Source organism: Eulemur rufifrons, chromosome 9, assembly GCF_041146395.1.
Source record: "Eulemur rufifrons isolate Redbay chromosome 9, OSU_ERuf_1, whole genome shotgun sequence".
NCBI classification, from domain to species: domain Eukaryota; kingdom Metazoa; phylum Chordata; class Mammalia; order Primates; family Lemuridae; genus Eulemur; species Eulemur rufifrons.
This window is the reverse complement of record NC_090991.1, coordinates 36,745,559-36,765,973: the sequence shown is the minus strand read 5'-3', so window position 1 is coordinate 36,765,973 and position 20,415 is coordinate 36,745,559. Positions and strand designations below refer to the sequence as shown.

At 52.8% G+C, this 20,415-nt stretch overlaps 2 protein-coding genes across 10 annotated transcripts; both read left to right on the top strand.

Annotated features, from left to right (window-relative positions):
- Positions 1-1,334: 1,334 nt before the first annotated feature.
- ORMDL3 (ORMDL sphingolipid biosynthesis regulator 3) lies at positions 1,335-7,785 on the top strand. 3 transcript variants are annotated; one of them, XM_069481346.1, is made up of 4 exons: positions 1,335-1,440; positions 4,715-4,905; positions 5,604-5,755; positions 6,179-7,785. In XM_069481346.1, the coding sequence occupies exons 2-4, from the start codon at positions 4,732-4,734 to the stop codon at positions 6,312-6,314; spliced, it is 462 nt and encodes a 153-aa protein (XP_069337447.1). In that variant the 5' UTR covers positions 1,335-1,440; positions 4,715-4,731; the 3' UTR covers positions 6,315-7,785. The 3 variants fall into 3 exon arrangements, with proteins under 3 accessions (XP_069337447.1, XP_069337445.1, XP_069337446.1); XM_069481344.1 differs by having other exon boundaries at positions 4,710-4,905; XM_069481345.1 differs by lacking the exon at positions 1,335-1,440 and adding an exon at positions 1,963-1,993 and having other exon boundaries at positions 4,710-4,905.
- A 2,598-nt stretch (positions 7,786-10,383) lies between these two features.
- GSDMB (gasdermin B) lies at positions 10,384-19,982 on the top strand. 7 transcript variants are annotated; one of them, XM_069482477.1, is made up of 10 exons: positions 10,384-10,621; positions 13,534-13,705; positions 15,304-15,475; positions 16,020-16,104; positions 16,501-16,539; positions 17,412-17,438; positions 18,277-18,437; positions 18,559-18,697; positions 19,080-19,147; positions 19,613-19,982. In XM_069482477.1, the coding sequence occupies exons 1-10, from the start codon at positions 10,384-10,386 to the stop codon at positions 19,763-19,765; spliced, it is 1,254 nt and encodes a 417-aa protein (XP_069338578.1). In that variant the 3' UTR covers positions 19,766-19,982. The 7 variants fall into 7 exon arrangements, with proteins under 7 accessions (XP_069338578.1, XP_069338580.1, XP_069338579.1 ...); XM_069482482.1 differs by lacking the exon at positions 10,384-10,621 and adding an exon at positions 13,885-14,153 and having other exon boundaries at positions 13,646-13,705; XM_069482481.1 differs by lacking the exon at positions 10,384-10,621 and adding an exon at positions 13,864-14,153 and having other exon boundaries at positions 13,657-13,705.
- The last annotated feature ends 433 nt before the right edge of the window (positions 19,983-20,415 follow it).

The following is a 20,415-nucleotide window of genomic DNA, read 5'->3' as shown; positions in this document are numbered from 1 at the left end:
GACAAGGCCCTCTTGGTGACATGGAAAGCGGGAGTGATCCAGGACACCTCAAGAGCCACTTAGTTCAACCTCCTACAATAATTAATAGCTTCCTACAATGCACCAAGTGCTTTACATACATTCTTTTGAATTTGCACAATCTTGGAGGTAGGGTTTCACAGGTGTAGAACTGGAAATTAAGACCAAGGTAAGGGGCCAGGAGCACTGGCTTACACCTGTAATTCTAGCACTCTGGGAGGCTGAGGCGGGAGGATTGCTTGAGCTCAGGGGTTTGAGACTAGCCTGAGCAAGAGGGAGACACCGTCTCTACTAAAAATAGAAAAATTAGCCAGGCGTGATGCTGCGCACCAGTGGTCCCAGCTACTTGGGAGGCTGAGGCAGGAGGATTGCTTGAGCCCAGGAGTTTGAGGTTGCAGTGAGCTAGGATCATGTCACTGCAGTCTAGCCCTGGCGACAGAGACTCTGTTTCTTAAAAAAAAAAAAAAAAAAAAAAAGACCAAGGTATGTAATTTGCCCAGGGTCACACTGCCAACAAAGGAGTGCCTACATTGTATCTACCTGGCAGTAAAATCTGTGCCCTTGCCTTTAGATAATGCAAATGTGAAAATTGCAGCCTGGAGCCTCCCACCCAAAGCCACACAAGCTGACCTGAGACAGAAACTAGGTTCCTTACTATTCATTACAGAGTCTTTTTACCACACATGGCCGCTTCTGACGTCTGACGTGACGAGGCCGAGGACGTGGCCTGGTCCAGGCCATCGTGGGCCACGTGTAACTGAGAAGCAGCAGGTAGGCTCCCTCCTCTGCCCTCTAGCCCCTCACCTCAGCCAATGTCGCGAAAAGCTAGCTCCCAAGGGGGCCCAGCAGGGCAAAGGGCTGAGCTAGTCTGTTTCCGGAGGAGCCAATCTGGGGCCAGAGCAGAGGCGGCAAGGTGCCGTGGAACAAACCTGCACTTGGGGTCAGAATATCTGGGTTCTGGTCCAGGCTGGGACCCAGCAGGGACCTACGGCAAGTTACTTTAAAAGTCCGAGTTTCTTCATCTGCAAAACCGGGGCAAGGGTTAACCACACGTGAAGGGCACAGACGCAAAAGCTGGAATTGTTACGCACCAAAGTAATAGCATCTGATCTTACTATCGCGTCACAACTAAATGTCTGTCCCTCCGTGCGGCCCCAGAGAAGCCAGGGCCGGAGCCGGGGGGAAAACTACAACTCCCAGCAGGCGCCGGGCGGGCCGCTGCTGAGGCAGGGGAGAAACTACAACTCCCAGGAGGCGCCGGGCGGGCCGGCGCAAGGCGGTGACGTAACGGGGGTGGGGCGCTGATTCGGCCGGAGCTGCCAGCGGGGTGGCTGCCGCTGCGGGTTGTTACAGCTGCTGGAGCAGCAGCGGCCCCCGGCTCCCGGGTACCCCTCCCGGGCCCTCGACCTCCGGCCCCGCACGGTGAGTCGGGACGGGCGTCCTCAGGGTGCCGGAACTGGGAGGTTCCCGGGGCTAGAGGAGGGGCGGGAGAGAAGGTGGGGGCTGCTGGGGAGGCGCCCCGGGCTGGAGGAGACCAGGGCAGAGTGACTGGGGGTGGAGGGGGTGCATCAGTCGAGGGGGTGCATTAGCTGAGGACGTGACTAAAGAGGAGAGTGGGAGCGGGAGGCCGGGGGTGGACGTCAAGGAGGAGCGCTTCGGCTGGGGGTGGGAGGCAGGGAACGTCTGGACTTCGGGGATAAAGGTTTGGCAGCCTCCAGAGCTGGGTGAACGCGTGAAGATGGGGGTGAGGTCCCGGCCCCGGCCAGGCTCCAAGTACTAGTTTCCAGGCTGGAGAGCAGAGCGGGAGCCCTTCCCCCCAACCCCGGCCGGAGGTCTTACTCAGAAAACCCCAACAACAGTGAGGACTCCGCCTCCTCGCTCCTCCCTCTCTCCGGATTAGTGAGGGTTAGCCTCGGTACTCACTTTCTGCTCTCACCGCCTTCCCGAGTCGGGAAGGCTGGGCCAGAGTGGAGAGGTGAGCAGCTGTTGTCCTGCACGTTGTAGGGTGGGCAGAATGGAAATGGCATTGTGGCGTGCTGTGCCACGGTCTCTCCGTTGGGGACCCCATCCACATCTGGATGTTTTGTGGTCTTCACCCAGAAAGCAGGAGGTTTGCTGTTTAAAGGGCTGCCCTTACCTGGGGGAAGGACTGGGAAGGGCCCACCTGGTGGCTGCTTTGGGACGTACTCTGGCTTTGGCTTGAGTGTCTGATATACTGGCTGGAGCCAAGGGGGAGGGGAGGAAAGAAAGGGGAAAGAACTACCAGCAAAAAAGTGGTTAACAGAACAGGGTTGCTGCAGGCTCTGGTCTGAGGCAGGTTATGAAACCACACCAGGGGCTGGCACGGGCAGCCACCTCCCAGCTATTTCAGCAGAACTTTTCAGCCTCAGCTGCTGTAGACCTACTGCCAGCCTCCTCTCCCTATTTCTCCCCATCTAGGAGAGGGGTCAACTGATTGTTTTGCTAATGAAAGTGATGTGTCCCCATAGTAACATGAAAGTCTCAACATTGTTTCCTGACTGCCACTCTTTTTCTTACTTTGTTGGTCTCTTCCGTCTTTATGAGAAGTTTCCTGGGTTTTTCTGCTCTCAGGGCACGAAGTGTTTAAGCTTCAGGAAGAAGCTTCACAGCGTGTCAGCTGGGACCTGGTCTAGGTCCCTCCTAGGCTCATCAAGCTTTGTTGGATGCCCTGTTAAAGCCAGAAGCGGGTGTAGGGTCTTGTGATCTGGGATTCAACAAGGCTCTTGGCACTCCTGGACAAAATACTAGGAAGGGCTAGAGGTCTTTCTACACCTACACCCCTGTAGATCTGGGTTATAGAGAGGGGGAGGGGCAGCAGTTTCTGGTCAGATGTGGGCAACTCTTTCCCTCTCCTTAGACAGTGGTAAGTCAAGTCCTTCAGAGCCCTCACTTGGCAGCCAGACACTCTCCCTCCTCCCACAGGTGGAAGCTTTGCATAGTAGGTGTCCCAGGGGCTGTGTTAGGGTAACTGAAGCCCCAAGGCCCTGGGAAGGTAAACAACTGAGCCAGCTCTGGTTTTCCAGTTCTTGGGTTTCTGTTAGGCCCAATCATCCAACCTGTTGGGCTGGGCCGATGGGCCCCTGGAGTACCCCTTCGGCCAGGGGGTACCGCACACCGCTTCACCGATGTCTGCTTGTTGGGATGCTGTGTTGTGGGTCACAGATCTTCTGAGGTCTCTAAGCTCGGAGCTGTCTGAAAAGAGGACACTTGCTCCTGTTTTCCTGGAAGTAAGGAACTGACTCCTGAGGATTCTGGCTCCTATGCAGCCTTGGCTAGGCCCCTAGTCAGAGGGAGATAACATCTGAGTCTGAGGGTGTTGGCTGTGGTGGGATGATGGAGGTGGCTGGCTAGGCACTTCTAGAATATCTCCATCTGGGACTCCTTTCTTTCCCAGGAAAGATGGGGCTGTTACCTTAGTGATGACTCTAGGGTCTTTAGCAGGCAGGACCCTACTTCAGATAGGTGCCATCTGTTCCCACCTTCTCCTGCTCATAGGGACCTTGCGGATCTGGGGACAGCCAACTATGGATAAGGGGCAGATCATTCTCTTCCCTCCCTTCTCTGCCTCCCTCTGCCCAGTCTGGGTTGCTGCCGCTGTTGTTTCCTGGACATCCAGCGCAGCCCTCCTGGTTCCTCCTGCCACAGGGCTCCTGCCATTGGAGCTGGGCAGGGGAAGGCCTGGTGCTGACTTACGCCCAGAAACAGACTGGGAAGGGAGGCTGAGGTGAGGACCGGTAGGGCAGAGAAGAAAGGGGGCAGGAGGGAGGCCACAGGTACAGCTTTGTGCCCTTGGGAGGGGTATGTTGATACGGGGCCCAGCTATCTGTGGGAGCTGTAGGTATTGGCTGTGTTCTCTATCCCGGCCTCTCCTCTGCTGGCGAAACGGTCCCTGGTGGTTTGGCAGCACAGTGGGTGGCATCACAAGGTTTAGGCTGCACAGTTGCCAAATGGATAAAACATCTGGATGAATTGTTTGTGTCACAAGTGTGGGAGCCTTCCAGGTCTGGGCAGAGGTTGTCCCTAGTCTGTTTTCTCCTTTCTTCTTCTCTCCCTATTTCTACCCTGTTAGTCCCCTGGGTTAGGGTTGGGGGAGATCCAAGATTGAAAAAATTAGGGGAGGTGAGTGGAAGCAACACCCCAAAATATTTTATCCACTGCTGCCTGTGCCCACAGGCCTTGTGTCCTTTTAGTCCTTATGGGAAGAGCTTAAAGGGAGGAGATGTCCCACACTAGGGCCTCAGTGAGACAGAGTGCCGCCGGGGTTATGCTGAGTGACAATTCATAGGGGGCAGGTCTCTTCTTCCCTCCCTGGGCTTTGTGGAACGAGGGCCCTCATGGGAATGTCACAGGGGGTCAGTTGGGGGTGGACATTGACTTCTCTGCTCTGGGACTACATGCTTCTTGCTGACCTGTCCTCCCAGGCACTGCCGGGGCACTGTCCCCACGGGAGGGTGCGTGGGGCAGCCTGGTGTTTATCTCAGCCCAGCAGCAGGAAATGCATAGAGCTAAGGCCACATGTTCTTTCTCCAGCCTCCATGCTTGAAAACCAAAGCAGTAGGACTGCCTGGAGTTCTCAGGGAAAGCAGAGCCTGCCTCCCTGCAGGCCTTGGGAAGTGTGAGGGGGCAGGGAGAGTGGTGTGACCCGTCTCACCCGTGCTGCTTGTTTGCAGAACAGCGGAGAGGGGCAGCAGGATGAATGTGGGCACAGCACACAGCGAGGTGAACCCCAACACGCGGGTGATGAACAGCCGCGGCATCTGGCTCTCCTACGTGCTGGCCATCGGGCTTCTCCATGTCGTGCTGCTGAGCATCCCCTTTGTGAGTGTCCCCGTCGTCTGGACCCTCACCAACCTCATCCACAACATGGTGAGAGCCTGCCGGCTGCCTGCCCCGACCACGTGGGGCTGAGGGACAGGAGGAGCCCCCGCCAGACATGGGCCAGATGTCACAGTGACGTACTGACAACATCTGTCGCCAGAGCCTGGGCCCAGCTCTTATCTCTCTGCCTTACTCCCCCTTCTGCTTTCTAGCCCTGCGCACACTGATGAGAAGAATCAAATCTGCAGATTTGTCCGTGTCTGGGGCGGGGTTGCTCTGGGAATGGCAGATGGGCCATTGAGAGCTGAGCAAAGGGCTTCAGTGCCTAGCCTGGTGCAGAAATGCCCCTTTCCAAGTTAGGATCTCCAACTGTCTTCCACTCCTGTCCTCTCTGCTCCCTCAGCACCTGCTGCCTTGCACTCTTTCGGCGGGCAGCAGGGTTAGTCCCTACCGTCAGCCTGCCTCCTCCCGGCTGGCACAGGGGGGCTGTGATTGGGCTCGGGGGGCAGCTTGTCTTCACTGTGTGCTCTTCTCCTGCCAGGCCTGCTGTCCCCCACAGGAAGTCTCCTTGTTCTTCCCCCTCCAGGCTCCCAGCTGCTCCATCCTGGCCACCAGCCCATGTCCCCCCTGCCCGGCAGAGGGAGGTTCCACATCACCTGGAGCCACTTCTGTCTGTGATTGGGTGGAGGAGCTGAGCTAGAGGCCTATTGCCTTTTGTGTCCTTTAACAAAGACCCCTTCCTCCAGGGCATGTACATCTTCCTGCACACAGTGAAGGGGACACCCTTTGAGACCCCGGACCAGGGCAAGGCAAGGCTGCTAACCCACTGGGAGCAGATGGACTATGGGGTCCAGTTTACCGCCTCTCGGAAGTTCTTGACCATCACACCCATCGTGCTGTGAGTGCCTGGGCTAGGGGAGGACGCCAGCAGGCAGAGCAGGTCCTGGGGGACCCTGGGGCCCAGCCAGGCATATTAACCGCCCCCCCCCCCCCCCCAGCTCTGGCCCTTGACGTAGGGATGAACAGAGGAAGGGAAGTTGGAGTGTCCCTGGGTCCTACACTAGGCTCAGGCCTTGGGCCTCCCTGGCCCTGTCTTTCCTTGATTGGAGCTTCCTTCCTGCTAGGGAGATGGGGTGCAGGCCTAGGGTACAGTAGGGGGCTGGGTCTGGAGGGGCCTCTTTAGCCTGGGAGATCATCTTCTGGTCTGGGGACCTTTCCTATAGCTGCTCAGCTGTCAGGAACCTGCCTCTCCCACCCAGGAAGTGAGGGAAGAAGGGGTCCTCCAAGCAGTCTTTATATCTCTCCCCAACCTTCCCCCCAGGTACTTCCTCACCAGCTTCTACACTAAGTACGACCACATCCATTTCATCCTCAACACTGTGTCCTTGATGAGCGTGCTTATCCCCAAGCTGCCCCAGCTGCACGGAGTCCGCATTTTTGGAATCAATAAGTACTGAAGGCGCAGCCCCCGCCCCTGCCCAGGCTGGCGGGGGAGGGCGGGAGGCCTGCGCTGGATGCCGAAGACGGAAGGAGCCTCTGGACACTGCCGGAGATGGGGGTTGAGCCGCTGGGCCTGGTTTCCCCCTCGCTTCCCCCAGTAGCCAACCTGGAGTAGCTTGTAGTGGGGTTGGGGTGGGCCCCCCCGGCTCTGACCCCTTCTGATTTTTTTTTTTTTTTAAATCTTTTCCTTTTGCCTTTTGAATAGAGACTCCCTGGGGGTGGTCACGGAATGGGCTGGGTTCCTGGGCTGAGCATGGACCACCATGGGACAGGAGGTCGGGGAAATACCCCTGCTTACTTGTGTACCCTCAGGCAGCCAAAGCACTTTAACCCCTGCGAGGGGAGCGGAGGGGTGGTACAGCTTCTGGACTGTTCCACTTTGATTCTTAAGTCTTAGCATGGCACGCAGCGTGTGCCTGTGTGTACGAAAGCAAGTGTGTGAGGGCCTCACCCCTCTGGGTAGAGAGCTGCCTAATCCAAGTCTCAGGCTTCCAGCAGCTTCCCTGCAGCCCACCCTGGGTCCTGGTTGGGAGTGGGGAGGATGAGGAGCGTGAAGGCGGGGAAGAGTGTGGACGGCCTGGTCCCAGAGGTGAGGCAGCCAGGGCTGCTGCCATCCTGGCCCTGTGGAGGTTGGGAAGTGGGGTGGGGGGATAGTGAGTTGAGACTTACAAGAATGGGGTCACATAGCAGCAGAGGATTGGTGTAAGGGAGGGGGGTGGGGACAGAAGTAGACTCTGCTCTGGGATGCGGGTGGGGAGGGCAGCAGGCTTGGAGGGTTAATGTGCCCACAACTGAGATGGTAATAGGGAAGGGAGGCCACCGTAGGCTCAAAGCTCCTGGACTGGGTGAGGGAGTGGACAGGAGAGGAAGAGGCCCACGAGTCATCGTTAGCACAGGTCCTGTTTGGCACTGTCTCCTGTAGTGGAAGCTGCGACAGAGATGGTGGATGGTGCGGCCCTCTGCAGCCGCTCGCCCCCTAACCTCTTTGTGCAGACTGGCACCGAGGCAGGGCCTCTCGTGTGGCATGCACCTGGGGGGCTATCGGGCCACCCCCACACGGGGTTGGTGGACTAGAGAGTCCTGTGGGACCCCTGCTCCAGCAGGGCAGTGGAGGGAGCAAGGAGTGGCCTGCGGGCGCCGTCTCTGCAGCCTGAGCACGGGCTGGAGAGGAGCCTTCTCCCCTCCCCAGTCCGCCTAGGGGTGGTGTGACTTTTGAAAAGATGTAGGTACCTGTGTCCTCGCCCAGGGGCCTGAAGGAGAAGGAGAGGTCAGTGGCCCTGTTTTCTGTCTCCTGGCCCTCCACCTCCCACCCCATGTGTCATAGGGAACTTTCACCTCAAAATCTTTCTAAGCAAAGTGTGAATAGGATTTTTACTCCCTTTGTACAGTATTCTGAGAAACGCAAATAAAGGATAATGTGTTCCTGTTTCCCCCTGTCTGGCCTCTGCTTCCTGGAGGGCCCAGGGGAGGGGGCAGGGGTGTGGGCATCAGTGAAGCCCTCTGACTGGACGGCAGGAGGACTCTGGACTGCTGGTCTTTCTGCTGCCCCCAGCGGAGAAATCCCTCAAGGGGCCTGTGAGGGAGCAGAATTCTCTGTGCCCTTGCCTGGCTGTTCCTCCGACAGGCCTTGCACCTCTGGGCTCCACAGGCTGGGGTGGCCTGTGCCGGGGCTGGTTGGAGGTCAGTCTTGCAGGGGTTTACAAGCCGAGCCAAGGTCCTGAGGGGTGCCCTGTCCTTCCCTCTGAATCCCCCAGGTCCCTTCCCAGTTTCTCACTTCTCTCCCCAGGGCCTTCCCTCGGTCACTTTTGCCCCAGAGGGCGGCATTTCCTCCTGGCCTTTCTGTCCAGGGGCATTTCCACGCTTCCTCCTTCCACCATAAGCATGAGGAGGAGGGGAAGAGGGCACCCCTCAGGACCTACTGAGGCTCTCATGGGCAGGAGAGAGAGGAGTCCTGTCATGGAGGAATCCCTGAGGGCTGAGGGCACCAGCCTTCCAGCATGTTCTGTGCAGTATCACCCGCTATCTCCAGAATGAGTACAATGTCCCCGGTGGAAGGGAGGTGCTGGCCCCAGCAGCCAGGGCTCCTCTCTGGCCCTGGGCCTTGGAGTGGGTGTGAGGAAGAGTGTGGGATCCTGGCCCAAGTTTGGCCACCATCCCCCTCCCTGAGTAGGGCCGGAATTGTACTGGGATCAGAAATGCAGCCACTGGGCTCAGTCCTGGGAGTAGGGGTGCCCTGGTTGCTTTCACGGGCCTGCAAGAGGACAAGCAGGATGAGGTGCTGGGGCACACCAGCAACGATCTGGGTTCAAATCCCAGCTCTGCCACTTACTAGCCACGTGGGCTTGTCAAGTTACATCTCTGAGCTTCAGATTCTTCCTCTGTTGTATAAAGATAATCCCTCTTGGGGCTGTTGTGAGCATTAGCACGGTGCCTGGCAAGTAGGAAATACTTAATGCTTGGCAGCCATAGTATTACTGTAATCGCTCCCACCACCACCATCGTCTCCTTAAATGTTCTTTCAGAACTGAGGCAGGCACAGGCCAGAAGACAGGCTGGGCTCACCCGGTGGTTATCTCTGAGGGAGGACAGAGGGGTGGTGCAGAGTCCCTCTCTGGAGGAGGCAGGTGGAGAGGTAGGTGGCACCCAGCTAGGGAAGGTCCGCATCTCCCTGAGGGGCGTGGGAGCATGCGGGGGTGGGCCCGGGTGCTCCTTACAGGCCCAGCCTGTTCCCTGCAGGTGTTAGCTGCTGTTGTCCCGAGTCTTCACTGTTGCCAGTGCAGGTGGGTAGCTGGTTCTGGCCAGGTTACTCTCCTCATAGCCCTGGCACAGCCATAGCCATTGTCTGCTGGCACTTGGCTGATACCCACCCATGTTCCAGTTCTCTATTCCAAACTTCCTGGATTGCATATCCCAGCGTGCCTCGTTCTGTGCCATTCTTTGGCCCAAAGCCACCTCGAATATACATCAGGATCTCCCACCTGGGTCCAAGAGAAAGGAAGGTGTTCTGGCCTTATCTACTTTAAGCTCAGTTATAAAGTTTGCTTATCTAAAGGCGTGGGAGGTGGGGCACCAAGTCCAGTGCCCAAGTCTGGCCCAAGTCCAGTCCCACCCAGCCTTCCAAGAAGTGCTCCCCTGGAGAACTTTCAATTTGATTATTATAGCTTCCCGAGACTCGGAGGCCAGGAATGTGCAGAGATCTGACAGAGGGGATTCTTAACAGCCTCCATTTCTGGTGAACAGCTGAGGACAGAGAGGAGGTGGGTGGCCCCTGAGATGGGCCTGTGGTTCCTGGGCACTGTCTTTCCAGACACCTAGAAGAATTCCCAGGTTGGGAGTGAGTTGAGAGTTGGCCACCGTGATGGGGGCAGGGACAGAGAAGGAACAGTGGGTAGGTAGGTGGCTGGGCCAGGAAGAAAGGATGTGGGGGAAGGTGGCCAGAGGTAGGATGGGGAAGTGGATCCCCGGAAGATTTTGTTTCTTTGGAGGCCAACTTATCGCCATCTCATTGGGAAATGGTTGGTAGGGAGGCACCCATCCAACTGCCTTGCAGAATACAGCAAGGGAGGGAGGCCGGGAGTCAGAGCCAAGGGAAGAAACAACCAGTTAGGGTTGGTAATGTGAGGTCTGGCAGCCATGTGACTTGTCCTTCCCTCGTTCTTCTCTTTGTCAACATGGGAGAGAGTCTGGCTGAGGGACAGTGGGCCTGCCAGACTCCCTCAGGCCATTGGAACAAGGTGGTAACTATGCTGTGGGAGATGAATGAGCTTCTCCTTCTTTGCTCCAGTCGGGTTCTATGAGGGGCAGAGGAGAATCTGGGATCTATGATGTTTACCCTCCTTAATGTGTCATGGCTGCCTCACCCTCTAGAAACAGGGAAGGCAAACCATCATAGGTCCTGGTCATCCTGGAACTTTTGGCTCTTCCTTAACTCCAGGCTGCCAAAGGTAGAAGATTTAAAAACCTGAACCAATACCCTCTCCTCCCCCAAACTGAAATTGCTTCTCTTTCCCAGTTGTTCCAGGTACAATGCCCAGCGTGTTTGAGGAATGCACAAGAGCTGTGGTCCAAAAGATGGATCCTGGAGGGGATATGATTCCTGTCAGAAGCCTCTTCGATGCTGACAGATTCCACTGTTTCTATTTGGTGAGGGAGAAGAGAGGTTTCTTCGGAAGCCGGTACTGCAGGACAGACCTCACCTTGATGGACATACTGGAGAGAAAGGAGGGTGAAGTGCTCTGCGATGAACTGGATTCTGGCCTCCAAGGTCAGTACGAGGTGGAGGAGAGGTGGCCATCCAGGAGGGCTTGCCCACTTGTACTCCATCCCATTCTCAGTTCCCCATAGCCATTGTCCAAGTCAACCAATCAACAAAGAAACTGTGGAATTTGTAGGAGCACATCCTCACACCTTAATCTAAGAAATGCACAAAAGGGTTGCATGGGAGGAGGTGCGCGGGGGAAGTGGAAATTTATTCTTATTGGAAACTATTCCTATATAGTTTTCCTTTCCCATTTTTCCCCTTTATAAATAATTTCCTTTTAAATTAGCTGAGCTCTTCTCATGTGTTTATCATCTAAATGGAGGCAGTTTGCTTGATGGTTAAGAAAGGATTCAGACTTTAAAGCTAGGTGCACTTGGTTTCCAGGCCTGGCTCTGCCACTTACCCGCTGGAGGACCTCTGGACAAGTTGCTTCATCTCTCTAAGTTTCAGTGTTTCCCCATCTGTCAACTCTAGAAGACTATTGTAAGAATCCAATGAGAATAAATTACACAAATCATCTGTCATAGTGCCTGGCACAAAAGGAGCACTCACTAAAAGTTAGCTCCGGTCATTCTGGTGGTGGCAGTGATTATTATTATCCTTTCTTGTTCCCTGGATATCATGACTGAAAGGCAAGTTGCTGATGAGCAGAAATCCCTGAGGCTTGAAGGGATTTATAGCAGAGTCAATTAATCCCTCCCCCTGCCTCTGATCTCAGCTATTCCTGGAGTTTCTTGGGTTTCAGAAAACCCAGGGTAAGTGTTGTTGAACCCTCACTTGGAGACCTAGTGCAGTGAAATAGAGTGAGGAGTTCATTGTATTTCATGATGTAAAAAATTTTCACAATATGAAAAATGGTGAGGAGTTTCATAGCTCAGATCTCTCTTTTTATTGGGTCTTACACGAAGAGATGGTAAAGAGTTCTAACAATACCACCAAACAGTTCTGGAGCATCTAACATGTGCCATGCATTGCTGTAAGTGACCAAGAGCTGTACCCGGATTACTTGGAGGGGGTGGGTCTTTCCATAAGCGGAGTTTAATTAAGCAAGCAAGGGACATGAGGAGAAACGTCAAGTTAGCATTTTTCAAAGACTCTGAGTCAATTCTCTGAATAGCAAATTGCCAAAAGCCAATTTACTAAAAGCCAGTTTTCAAAAAATAAGTTTGCCAAATAATCAAATTCACTGAAAATAGAAAAATACTTTAACCTGGGACTATGATGGTTTTGCCAGGGACAAGATCAAAAGTATAAGTCTGGAAAAAAATTTGACTAAGTTAACTTCCTTTAAGGAAAAACCCATCTGTTTGCAGATAAAATTCAGAGGCAGAGGTGAAATCAAACTTAAAAAAAAAAATTCTTACAATGAGGTGAGTTGGTAATTTGAATTGATTTTCAGCAACTTGGCCTGCTCCCTTTTCAAATGGATTATTTATTTTTAACTATATAGTGCTGATGGTGTGGTTAGGTTTTTTGTTTAATTAAAGTCCATACTTTATTCATATTATCTTAGTTTTTACTTAATGTCGTTTTTCTAATCCAGAATCCTATCCAGAACACCACATTGCATTTAGTTGTCATGTGTCCTTAGGTGCCTCTTGGCTGTGACAGTTTCTTAGACGTTCCTTGTTTCTGGTGACCTTGGCAGTTTTGAGCAGCACTGGTCAGGCATATTGGAGAATGTCCTTCTATTAGAATTTGTCTGACTTTTTTTCTCCTGGTTAGACTTGGGTTCTGGGTCTTGGGCAGGAAGACCACAGAGGTGAAGTGCCATTCTTATCACATCATATCGAGGGGACACGCTGCCAACATGACTCTCCACTGTTGATAATGACTTTGATCACCTGGCCGACGTAGTGTTTGGCAGGTTTCTCCACTGTGAAGTTACTCTTTTTTCCCCTTCTCCATCCAGTACTCTCTGTGTACCTAGTTTTCCTTTTCTCTCTGATGAAGTACATGCAAAGTTTTACGCTGCTCAAGAAACAAATGGGCCCTAAGACATTAGTGTCACCTGTGCAGTGCTGACTTCAGGCACTGTTTCCAATTCTGTCACCTTCCCACCAGTTCCAAAATGGATTTTTCTTTGGAAATCCAGCCTGCCTCCAGCTCTGCCTTCTCCGTCGGTTCCCACTTGGGAGGTCTGGGACAAAGGCACGTGTCCCTTCAGCATGTCCACACGCCCTCCACTAACCCTGGGTGGCAGCTGACTCAGAGTCAAGGCCCTTATTAGTGCCTGCACAGTCGGGGCAGAGTCCACACGTGTGGGCGACTTGCCAGGATTGCCTCATTTTGTACCTGCTCGGTTCACGCAGACAACAGACAGAACTGCTTAATTTCCATTTCCCAGTTGGCAGGGGGTTCTATTTCTTTAGCTTTACTTTTCCTTGTCTCATTTTAGGCTCTCAACAGTTAAATAGGACTAGCTCACAATAATTGAGCACTTAAGAATGTGTGCCAGGCACTTTGTTAGGTGCTTAACTGCATTATTTTATTTAATTTCCCTAAGCATAGGAAGTAGGTACTATTAATATTCTCCTTCTATAGGTGAAAAAACAAATTCAGAGAGGTTGTGGCCCGGCGCAGTGGCTCACGCCTGTAATTCTAGCACTCTGGGAGGCCGAGGGGGGAGAATTGCTTGAGCTCAGGGGTTTGAGACAAATTCAAAGAGGTTAAGTGATTCACCCAAGGTCATTTGGTAAGAAAGTGGAAGAGTGGGTTCAAACCTGGGATGGTGTGACCCCACAATGCCTCTGCCTCTGGTGAGACTAGCACTTCCTGGGGAGCCACTGCTGGGGGGCTCCCTCGGAAGTGAGGGGGATGGTCGCGGGGAGCTCAGGATGGGGCTGCTCCAGAGAGGGTTTTCCAGAGAGATCTTTGGGTCAGCTCTGGTGTGGACTTTATCCTTCTCTTTCCAGATCAAAAGGCTGAGTTCCAAATTCTAGACACTGTGGACTCAAAGGGAAAGTTAACAGTGAAATTACCCAAAGAAATAACAATCACAGGGGAACTCCAGGGATCTCACGAGCACAAAATGAAGATATTGAAGAACCAGATATCCCAGCAATATCTGGATACCCTTGTGAACAGGTGAGGCTGGAGCAGCGGGGAGGGAGGAGGGAGAAGCCCTGGGCACCAGGGGATCCAAGGGTGGGGGCACCAGCTCTCTAGTGCAGCCTCTCACTGCCTGCTCCCGGCGCTCCCGACCCACGTGTTTACCAAGCACGCCTCCCTCTCTCTACCTTCAGGAAGCCTTCTCATTCTTCCAGGAGCGGCCTCCAGGAAGCCCTCTGATGCCCCCAATACACTCGGATCCCTGCTACCCTTCTCTGACTCGGACAAACCTGCTGGCATTAAGAGGCTACTCTCCTTGCTCTCCTGTACTGAGTTGCCCAAACCAGTATTTTGTGCTTGTTTCATTGTGCCCTGAGGGCAAGCCCGTGGTTTCCATGTTTGTCTTCTCCACTGGACCGGGAGCAACTTGTGACAAGGGACTGACTGACTTTACTAACTTCTCCCTATTGACGCCCAGCACACAGTGAGTACTCAGTAAAAGAGCTGAAGTGAAGCACAGTGAAATCAGAGCACCCTTTGTAGAGCACTTCCTGTGCGGAGAGTGCCTCCACTCCACCCCAGCAGGCTGGCACTAATCAAATGCCACTGAGGTTCTGACAGCTGGAGAACATGGTGCTTGCAACTTAAGGGGGCATCACTAGCTGTGCCCTGACGCGACCGTTTTGTTGTTGGTGTTGGTGTTTTCTTCCTCAGCTGGGATTGTTGGAGATTGAGGGGTGGCTCGGGGGAAGGTGCGCCACACTTCTCCTAGGCTCGCTTTCCCTGAGTGGCGTGGGTATTTTTTCTTTCTCTTTTTAAAATTAAAAACTGAAAGGCTTACAATACAATTTTAGTGGTCTCTTGAACTACCCCTTCACACCACAATATTGCTTCACAGTTTTTCTAAGGGAGCTCAGTTTTTTTCCAGAACACCTGTTGTTTCTAGGGTGAGGGTGTTGGTGTCTGTATATGGGTGGGGGGCACTGGATAGGTAGGGGAAGGTCATCGGAGGCTGGGATGCATGTCTTCCTTTGGGGTCTTTTGGCTGCAAATAGCAGAAACTGCATCAGATTGTTCTAAAACATAAAATGAATTTCATTATGGAATCAGATGCCTCGTGAGCCCAGGGGCAGCTTGCTCCGCAGACTGGAGCAAGGAGCTGGAGCCTCTTGTCAGAGAAGGGGGTGTCTCGGGCTCGTGAGCTGCCTATCTCAATATCGTGGGTAGGGCACACACTTTGGACATACACCGACCAGGGTTTGAATCCCAGCTCTACACTTACTAGCTGTGTGACCTTGGACCATTCACAACCTGTCATGAAGCCTCAATTTCTTCACATGAAAAATGGATGCAATTCTGCCTACATCCCAGCATTATGGTGAGGGTGAAATGGAATGACGTGTGAAGTATCTCAGTGCTGGCACATTGCAGTATTTCATAAATGCTCGTGAGTTCTCTCCTCACTTGGTACGGCCTCCCCACCAGCGTTAACTGCGATCAGTTGCTGTGTTCCTTGGTTTTCCAGCCTCAGAAGCACTTAATCTCACATAGGAACTCGCTGATGGACAGGGAGAATGTCACTGGGAGGCGGGTCCCTGAGATTCTGAATTCCCATCCCTTTCCACTTCTTCCAGGAAGCTGAAGAAGAAACTACCACCTTCGTTTCAATCAATTCGTGCAAGGAGAGAAAACCTGTATCTGGTGACAGAAACTCTGAAGACAGCAAAGGAGGAAACCCTGAAAAGTCAACGGTGGTATAGATTTTGGAGCCAAATCTATCTGGGCGATCTCAACTATGAACGAAAGGTTATGATCCTGGGAGGCAGGGATCGTGGGACAGCCAGCGTTGGCCACCCCCCGAGCAGGTCAAGGGGATGTGAGCCCAGACTCTAGACTCTTCAGCTCTTCCTTCAGACCTCTCTGAGCAGCCAGGCTGCTCCTTGGCCTTCTTGCCCCTACAAAGAGTGTGTGGCATTACCCAGTCTCTCCCACGTTACTCTCTAGTGATACCCTCTTTTCATTTTTTTCATAGCACTTCCCATGGTTCATAATTACACTGGTGTTTTCTCTTGCTTGTTCATTGTCTGCCTTCCTTTCTAGAAGGCAAGAGGACAGGAGGCACAGTGCCTAGAACAAAGCGAGTCCTTAATAAACATTTGTTGAATGAACAGTGGCAACTTGTGTCGGATGTGGGTTCAGATTTTAGCTCTGCCACCATTTTTAGAGCCTCAGTTCTCTCATCTGTAAAATGGGGATAAAAATATTTACCCCACAGCATTGTTTGGGAGCTCAGGCAAGATAACTATGTGAAGCATCTAGGGATCCATCCATGTGAGCTTCTTTTTCCTAGCACCCAAGGGAAGAGACCATCCCCCCGAACTGGGTCCTGGGCTATCGAATAAAGCAGCTCATCTTCCCCAACGAGGAGGAAATGAGTAAGCACGGCCTGGTGGGAGCAAGGGGGGGCCCTGAACACATGGTGGGGTGGAGGTGGATTCAGCTGGGCTCTTTGTCAGCCTAGGGTGGGTGGCTGCTGAGCTTGGAGGTTGGGGGAGGGCTCCAGGGAAGGGGGAGGGTTGGGGACTGGGAAGAAGGATGAGACTCCATTCTCTGACCTGGTGACACAGACCTGGCTGACCAAGATATGCCTCACCGTGGCACCAACTGTTCCCTGGAGGTGTTAATTCTCATTTCGGTCTCCCAGTAGTTGTGTTTTCTTTTTTTGTTTGTTTTTGTTTTTTTTTGGTTGAAGGCAGAAAAAGGAACTTACAGAGAGTGTACTGCTCTCTCTCTCTCACTCTCTCTCTCTCTCCTTTTTGGTGCTGGTTTAGGTATTTGTTTCCAGGGCAAAACAAAATCCTTTCCAGAAGGTGAGTGAGCAGCTGGTCCTCCTGTTCGTCATTTCAGCATGGGCAGGGATACTACTTTTAAAAAGAGGATAACAGACGACCTGGAATTACAGAGTTGTCAGGGCTAAGAATGTAGTAGGATGCACCCAGAGGTGGGAACCATGGTGAGGGCAGGAGAAGAATCTGCCTGTTGGAGAAGCGATCTGAATTGAATGTTGGACTAGGGTTTCCAGGCCGCTCCTAGGACAACTTTGTCTTGTTTTGTGCTGGGCAGTCTGCTGGGTCCTGGCTCAGAGCCCTCACTGAAGGCTTATTGGCCTAGGAAGCACAATTGAATTACCTGGCCAGTTCTCGCATGACAGCACCGGCTGTGACAAGAGTACTGGGCTGGAGTTGGACAGTCTCAGGGTCTAGTCCCACTCTGCTGTTCTTTAGCTCTATAGCCTCCCAAGTTAGTTTTCCTGACTTTAAAATAGAGGAGTTAGACTAGCAGATCCTTGTGATTCTGAATGTGGCTTCCTCTGGAATTTCTAGGTTTTTCCCTAGATCCCAGCAGGGTTATACTGCCTAAGAGGCATTGGGAAGGGATGGAGAGAGGTCTGACCCAAATTTGCTGGGTGACTGAATAGATGGTGCACTCTGTCTGGGCCTTGGCTGCTGCTTCATTCGTCTAGGCATAATCCTATGGCTGCCTACCATCGAGGGTATGGGAAGGGGCCTCTAAATGAAGAGTTTTCCAGTTTATGCACGGTGATGAGGATGCAGGCTCCCTGGCGTGGGCAGTGAGGGCTTGGAGTGCAGCCATGAAAACTTCCGTCACTGCAAAGAGAATGTCTATGAGGGGGCTGGAGGTGACCTGAAGACACTCTGAAATAATTCTTCCTCTCTTGCAGAGAAGGGTGGTGGTTCGTCCTGTTTAGGTAAGGATGGTTACCATGTGTGTTCAGGGTGGCTGCACCCATCCAACCTTGAGCCCACCTGGCTCAAGACTGCTGCTCAGGTGGGGTCAGCTGAGTGGGTATGGAGGGGGACAATGCCCAGCAGGTTTCAACTTTAGTCTGGAGGTTGCATCTGTCCCCTCTACATGCAGTGGTTCTCATTGGTTGTACACTGACATCACCTAGGGGAACTTTATTTATTTTAGAGATGGGGTCTTGCTATGTTACAGGCTGGTCTCAAACCCCTAGGCTCAAGCTATCCTCCCGCCTCAGCCTCCCAAGCAGCTGGGACTACAGGTGCACACCACCATGCCCAGCAAGGGAACTTTAAAACTAGTGACACCTGAGTCCTTCCTCCAGAAATTCTGACTTAACTGGTCTGGGGTGTGGCCTGGGCATCAGGGTTTGCAACAATGCTCCAGGTGATTCTCATGCACAGTCAAGGTTGGGAACTACTTCTTTGCCTTTCTCTAAATCCTCATTACTCCCAGTGTGGCCCGAGGACTGCACTTTGAATGGCAAGGACTAAATAACCAAGTTTTGTTTTTTTTTCCTGGAGGTGGAGAAGAATTTGGGGTTGGGGTTAGATTGAGGGGGGGTTGGGGCTAGAATGAGGGTGAGTTGGGGAGATGGAAGTGGGGTCAGTGGAAGGCAATGATGGTAGGTGTCTGGGAAGAAGGGTGCTTCATTTAACAGGAGAAGATTGGAAGAAGGGAAGACACAGGGAGGTGGGCTCCAGAGCCAGGCAGACACATAATGGAGACTTAGGAATAAAGCCTGTTGGGCTGGTGGGCCAGTTTCTTAATTGCTGCCTCTACAGGAAGGTCCTTGAATTCAGAGGGTTCCAGAAACATGAAGGAGAAGGTGCAGGCCATGGTGATAAGCCTTCAGGATCTGACTGAGGAGGAGCGAAGAGATGTGCTAAGCTCCCTCACGAAGTGCCTCAGCGACGATGAGTATTTAGAGGATCTAGAGCAAAGAGTAAGGGACCCTGAGATAGGGCTGGGGCAGAGAAAGAGGAGCCGGGGGAGGGCAGTCTGCATAAGGAGGACAATCGGCTACAGCGAGACTAGTGCTCAGCTTCCCCGTCTCCTGGTCCCAGGTGTTTGAGGCCCTGATCTCTGGAGAGCTGCAGATGGAGGGCTCATCAGGTCCTCTCCTGAGCAGCCTTTTCAATATTGCTGGGGTCCTCATAGAAGCGCGTGCAGAAACCATTCTGGACTTCCTGGATGCCTTGATAGGTAAGGAGGGTCTGGCTGCATGGTGGAGGAAGTGCTAAGCAGAGAGGCCTGTGGGGAACCAAATCCTGGGAGGAGGGGGTGCCTGTTGCCCTGCACATTTCGTGAGGGACAGCCCTTCCCATTTCAGAGACTAGTCATATTTCTCAGGCCAGGCACTGAGGGGCTGCCGCCTCTTCCCCCTTGGTATAGTCTATGACCTCCTGAAGGCTAGGAGGGAAGCAGGAGCCACAGCAGGAGCCCATTTAGAATACCTCTCATCTAGCACTCCCAGGGGCTCTCTGGAACCTTCTGAAGACAATGTTCTTGACCTGATCAGCTACGGAAGTCCTGTCCCACCATGTGCCTCTTCTTTCTGCCAACCATCCTCTTTTCTTGCCCCCAGAGCTGTCTGAGAAGCAGCTTGTGGCTGAGTGCCTGGAGAAAGGGACCCTCCCCCTGTTGAAGGACCAGGTGAGACAGCCTGGGATGAGGGCCAGGGTCACAGTGGAAGTGAGTACCAATGTTCTCAAGGGACCCAGAAGTCCCAGGGTACAGTCCCTTCTTGCTCCATAGTGCTCTGCCAGCTCACATACCTGCAGCTGGTTTGTGACGATTCCCTGGATGCACAGTTGCCAGGACAACTTGGGGTGGATTCTTTAAGCTCTGCTGGTTGCCTATGGGCAAGAGTGGGGTGGCAAATGTTAGTCCCAGGGTGGCAGCTGGTATGATCTTGAGTGCCAGTGTCCAATGTTGATGGATTAGCAGCACCTGCCACTATGTTGGGAGAGTATGAGGCTCTCCATGCTCTGCCAGAAGGAGTGCCGGGATGGATCACGACATCTGCCCGTGGGCTCAAGATGAAGGAATGTGGCCAGGTATTGCCATTTCTGGTATATCGCTGTCCACAGCTTTTGCAATCTCTGGATTTCCTTCCAGGTGGAGTCCATGCTGGAGCAGGTCTGGGATAAGCAGGCCAGCAATCCTCATGACGTGAGCTGTGACCTCGAGGCACGAACCCTCTGTGCCCTCTATGCTACTGTCTCCATCCTGCTGCAGCTGAGTTCAGAGCCTACCTCTGCCTCTTCCTAACTACAGAAGCCCCAACCCTTCTCCCGACAAGCCTCTGGAGTTTCCCCTCCACAGTCCACCCTCATTACCACTACCATCTCCACCGTCTTTCACCAGCAGGACCTCTTTAAAACAAGCAGCTGATCATCCTTTGATGCTTCCCATTCCCTACATGCTAATGTCCAAAATCAGCCGGGATTTTATGCATGAAATTCTGATTAAAAGTTGCAGATTGAACCTGCTAATTTCTTTTCCCTCTTGAAACCTCACCAAATGACAGTGAAGCAATAGAAAAGCTTGGTAGGCTGGGCACAGTGGCTCACACCTGTAACCCAGCACTTTGGGAGGCTGAGGCAGGAGGACTGCTTGAGACCGAGAGTTGGAGACCAGCCTCGGCAACATAGTGAGGCCCTGTCTCTATGAAAAATTTTAAAAACATTAAAAAAAAGAAAAGCTTTATATAAATCTACAAGCATAAAAAGAATGTGGCAGCAGATAAGAGATTATAACATCTTTGGAAGCTAGAAAGCAATTAAAAAAGTGCAAGCTGGGAGGTGTAGGACTGAGGCTAGGGGAAGGAGAATGCTGTTTTCATCATAAGACTTTTAGTTCTATTTGATATTTAAAAAATATGTAACTAAAAGTTAATTGTGTGCTTTTATAAAGCATTT

Bases quoted from the DNA above. Each gene is read 5' to 3' on its own strand.
- GSDMB (XM_069482477.1), top strand. From the start codon at position 10,384: ATGCCCAGCGTGTTTGAGGAATGCACAAGAGCTGTGGTCCAAAAGATG. The intron at 16,540-17,411 runs GTGAGTGAGCAG...CCTCTCTTGCAG, and splicing joins AACAAAATCCTTTCCAGAAG to AGAAGGGTGGTGGTTCGTCC. The intron at 18,698-19,079 runs GTAAGGAGGGTC...TCTTGCCCCCAG, and splicing joins CTTCCTGGATGCCTTGATAG to AGCTGTCTGAGAAGCAGCTT.
- ORMDL3 (XM_069481346.1), top strand. From the start codon at position 4,732: ATGAATGTGGGCACAGCACACAGCGAGGTGAACCCCAACACGCGGGTG. The intron at 4,906-5,603 runs GTGAGAGCCTGC...CCCTTCCTCCAG, and splicing joins CCAACCTCATCCACAACATG to GGCATGTACATCTTCCTGCA. The intron at 5,756-6,178 runs GTGAGTGCCTGG...CCTTCCCCCCAG, and splicing joins ACCATCACACCCATCGTGCT to GTACTTCCTCACCAGCTTCT.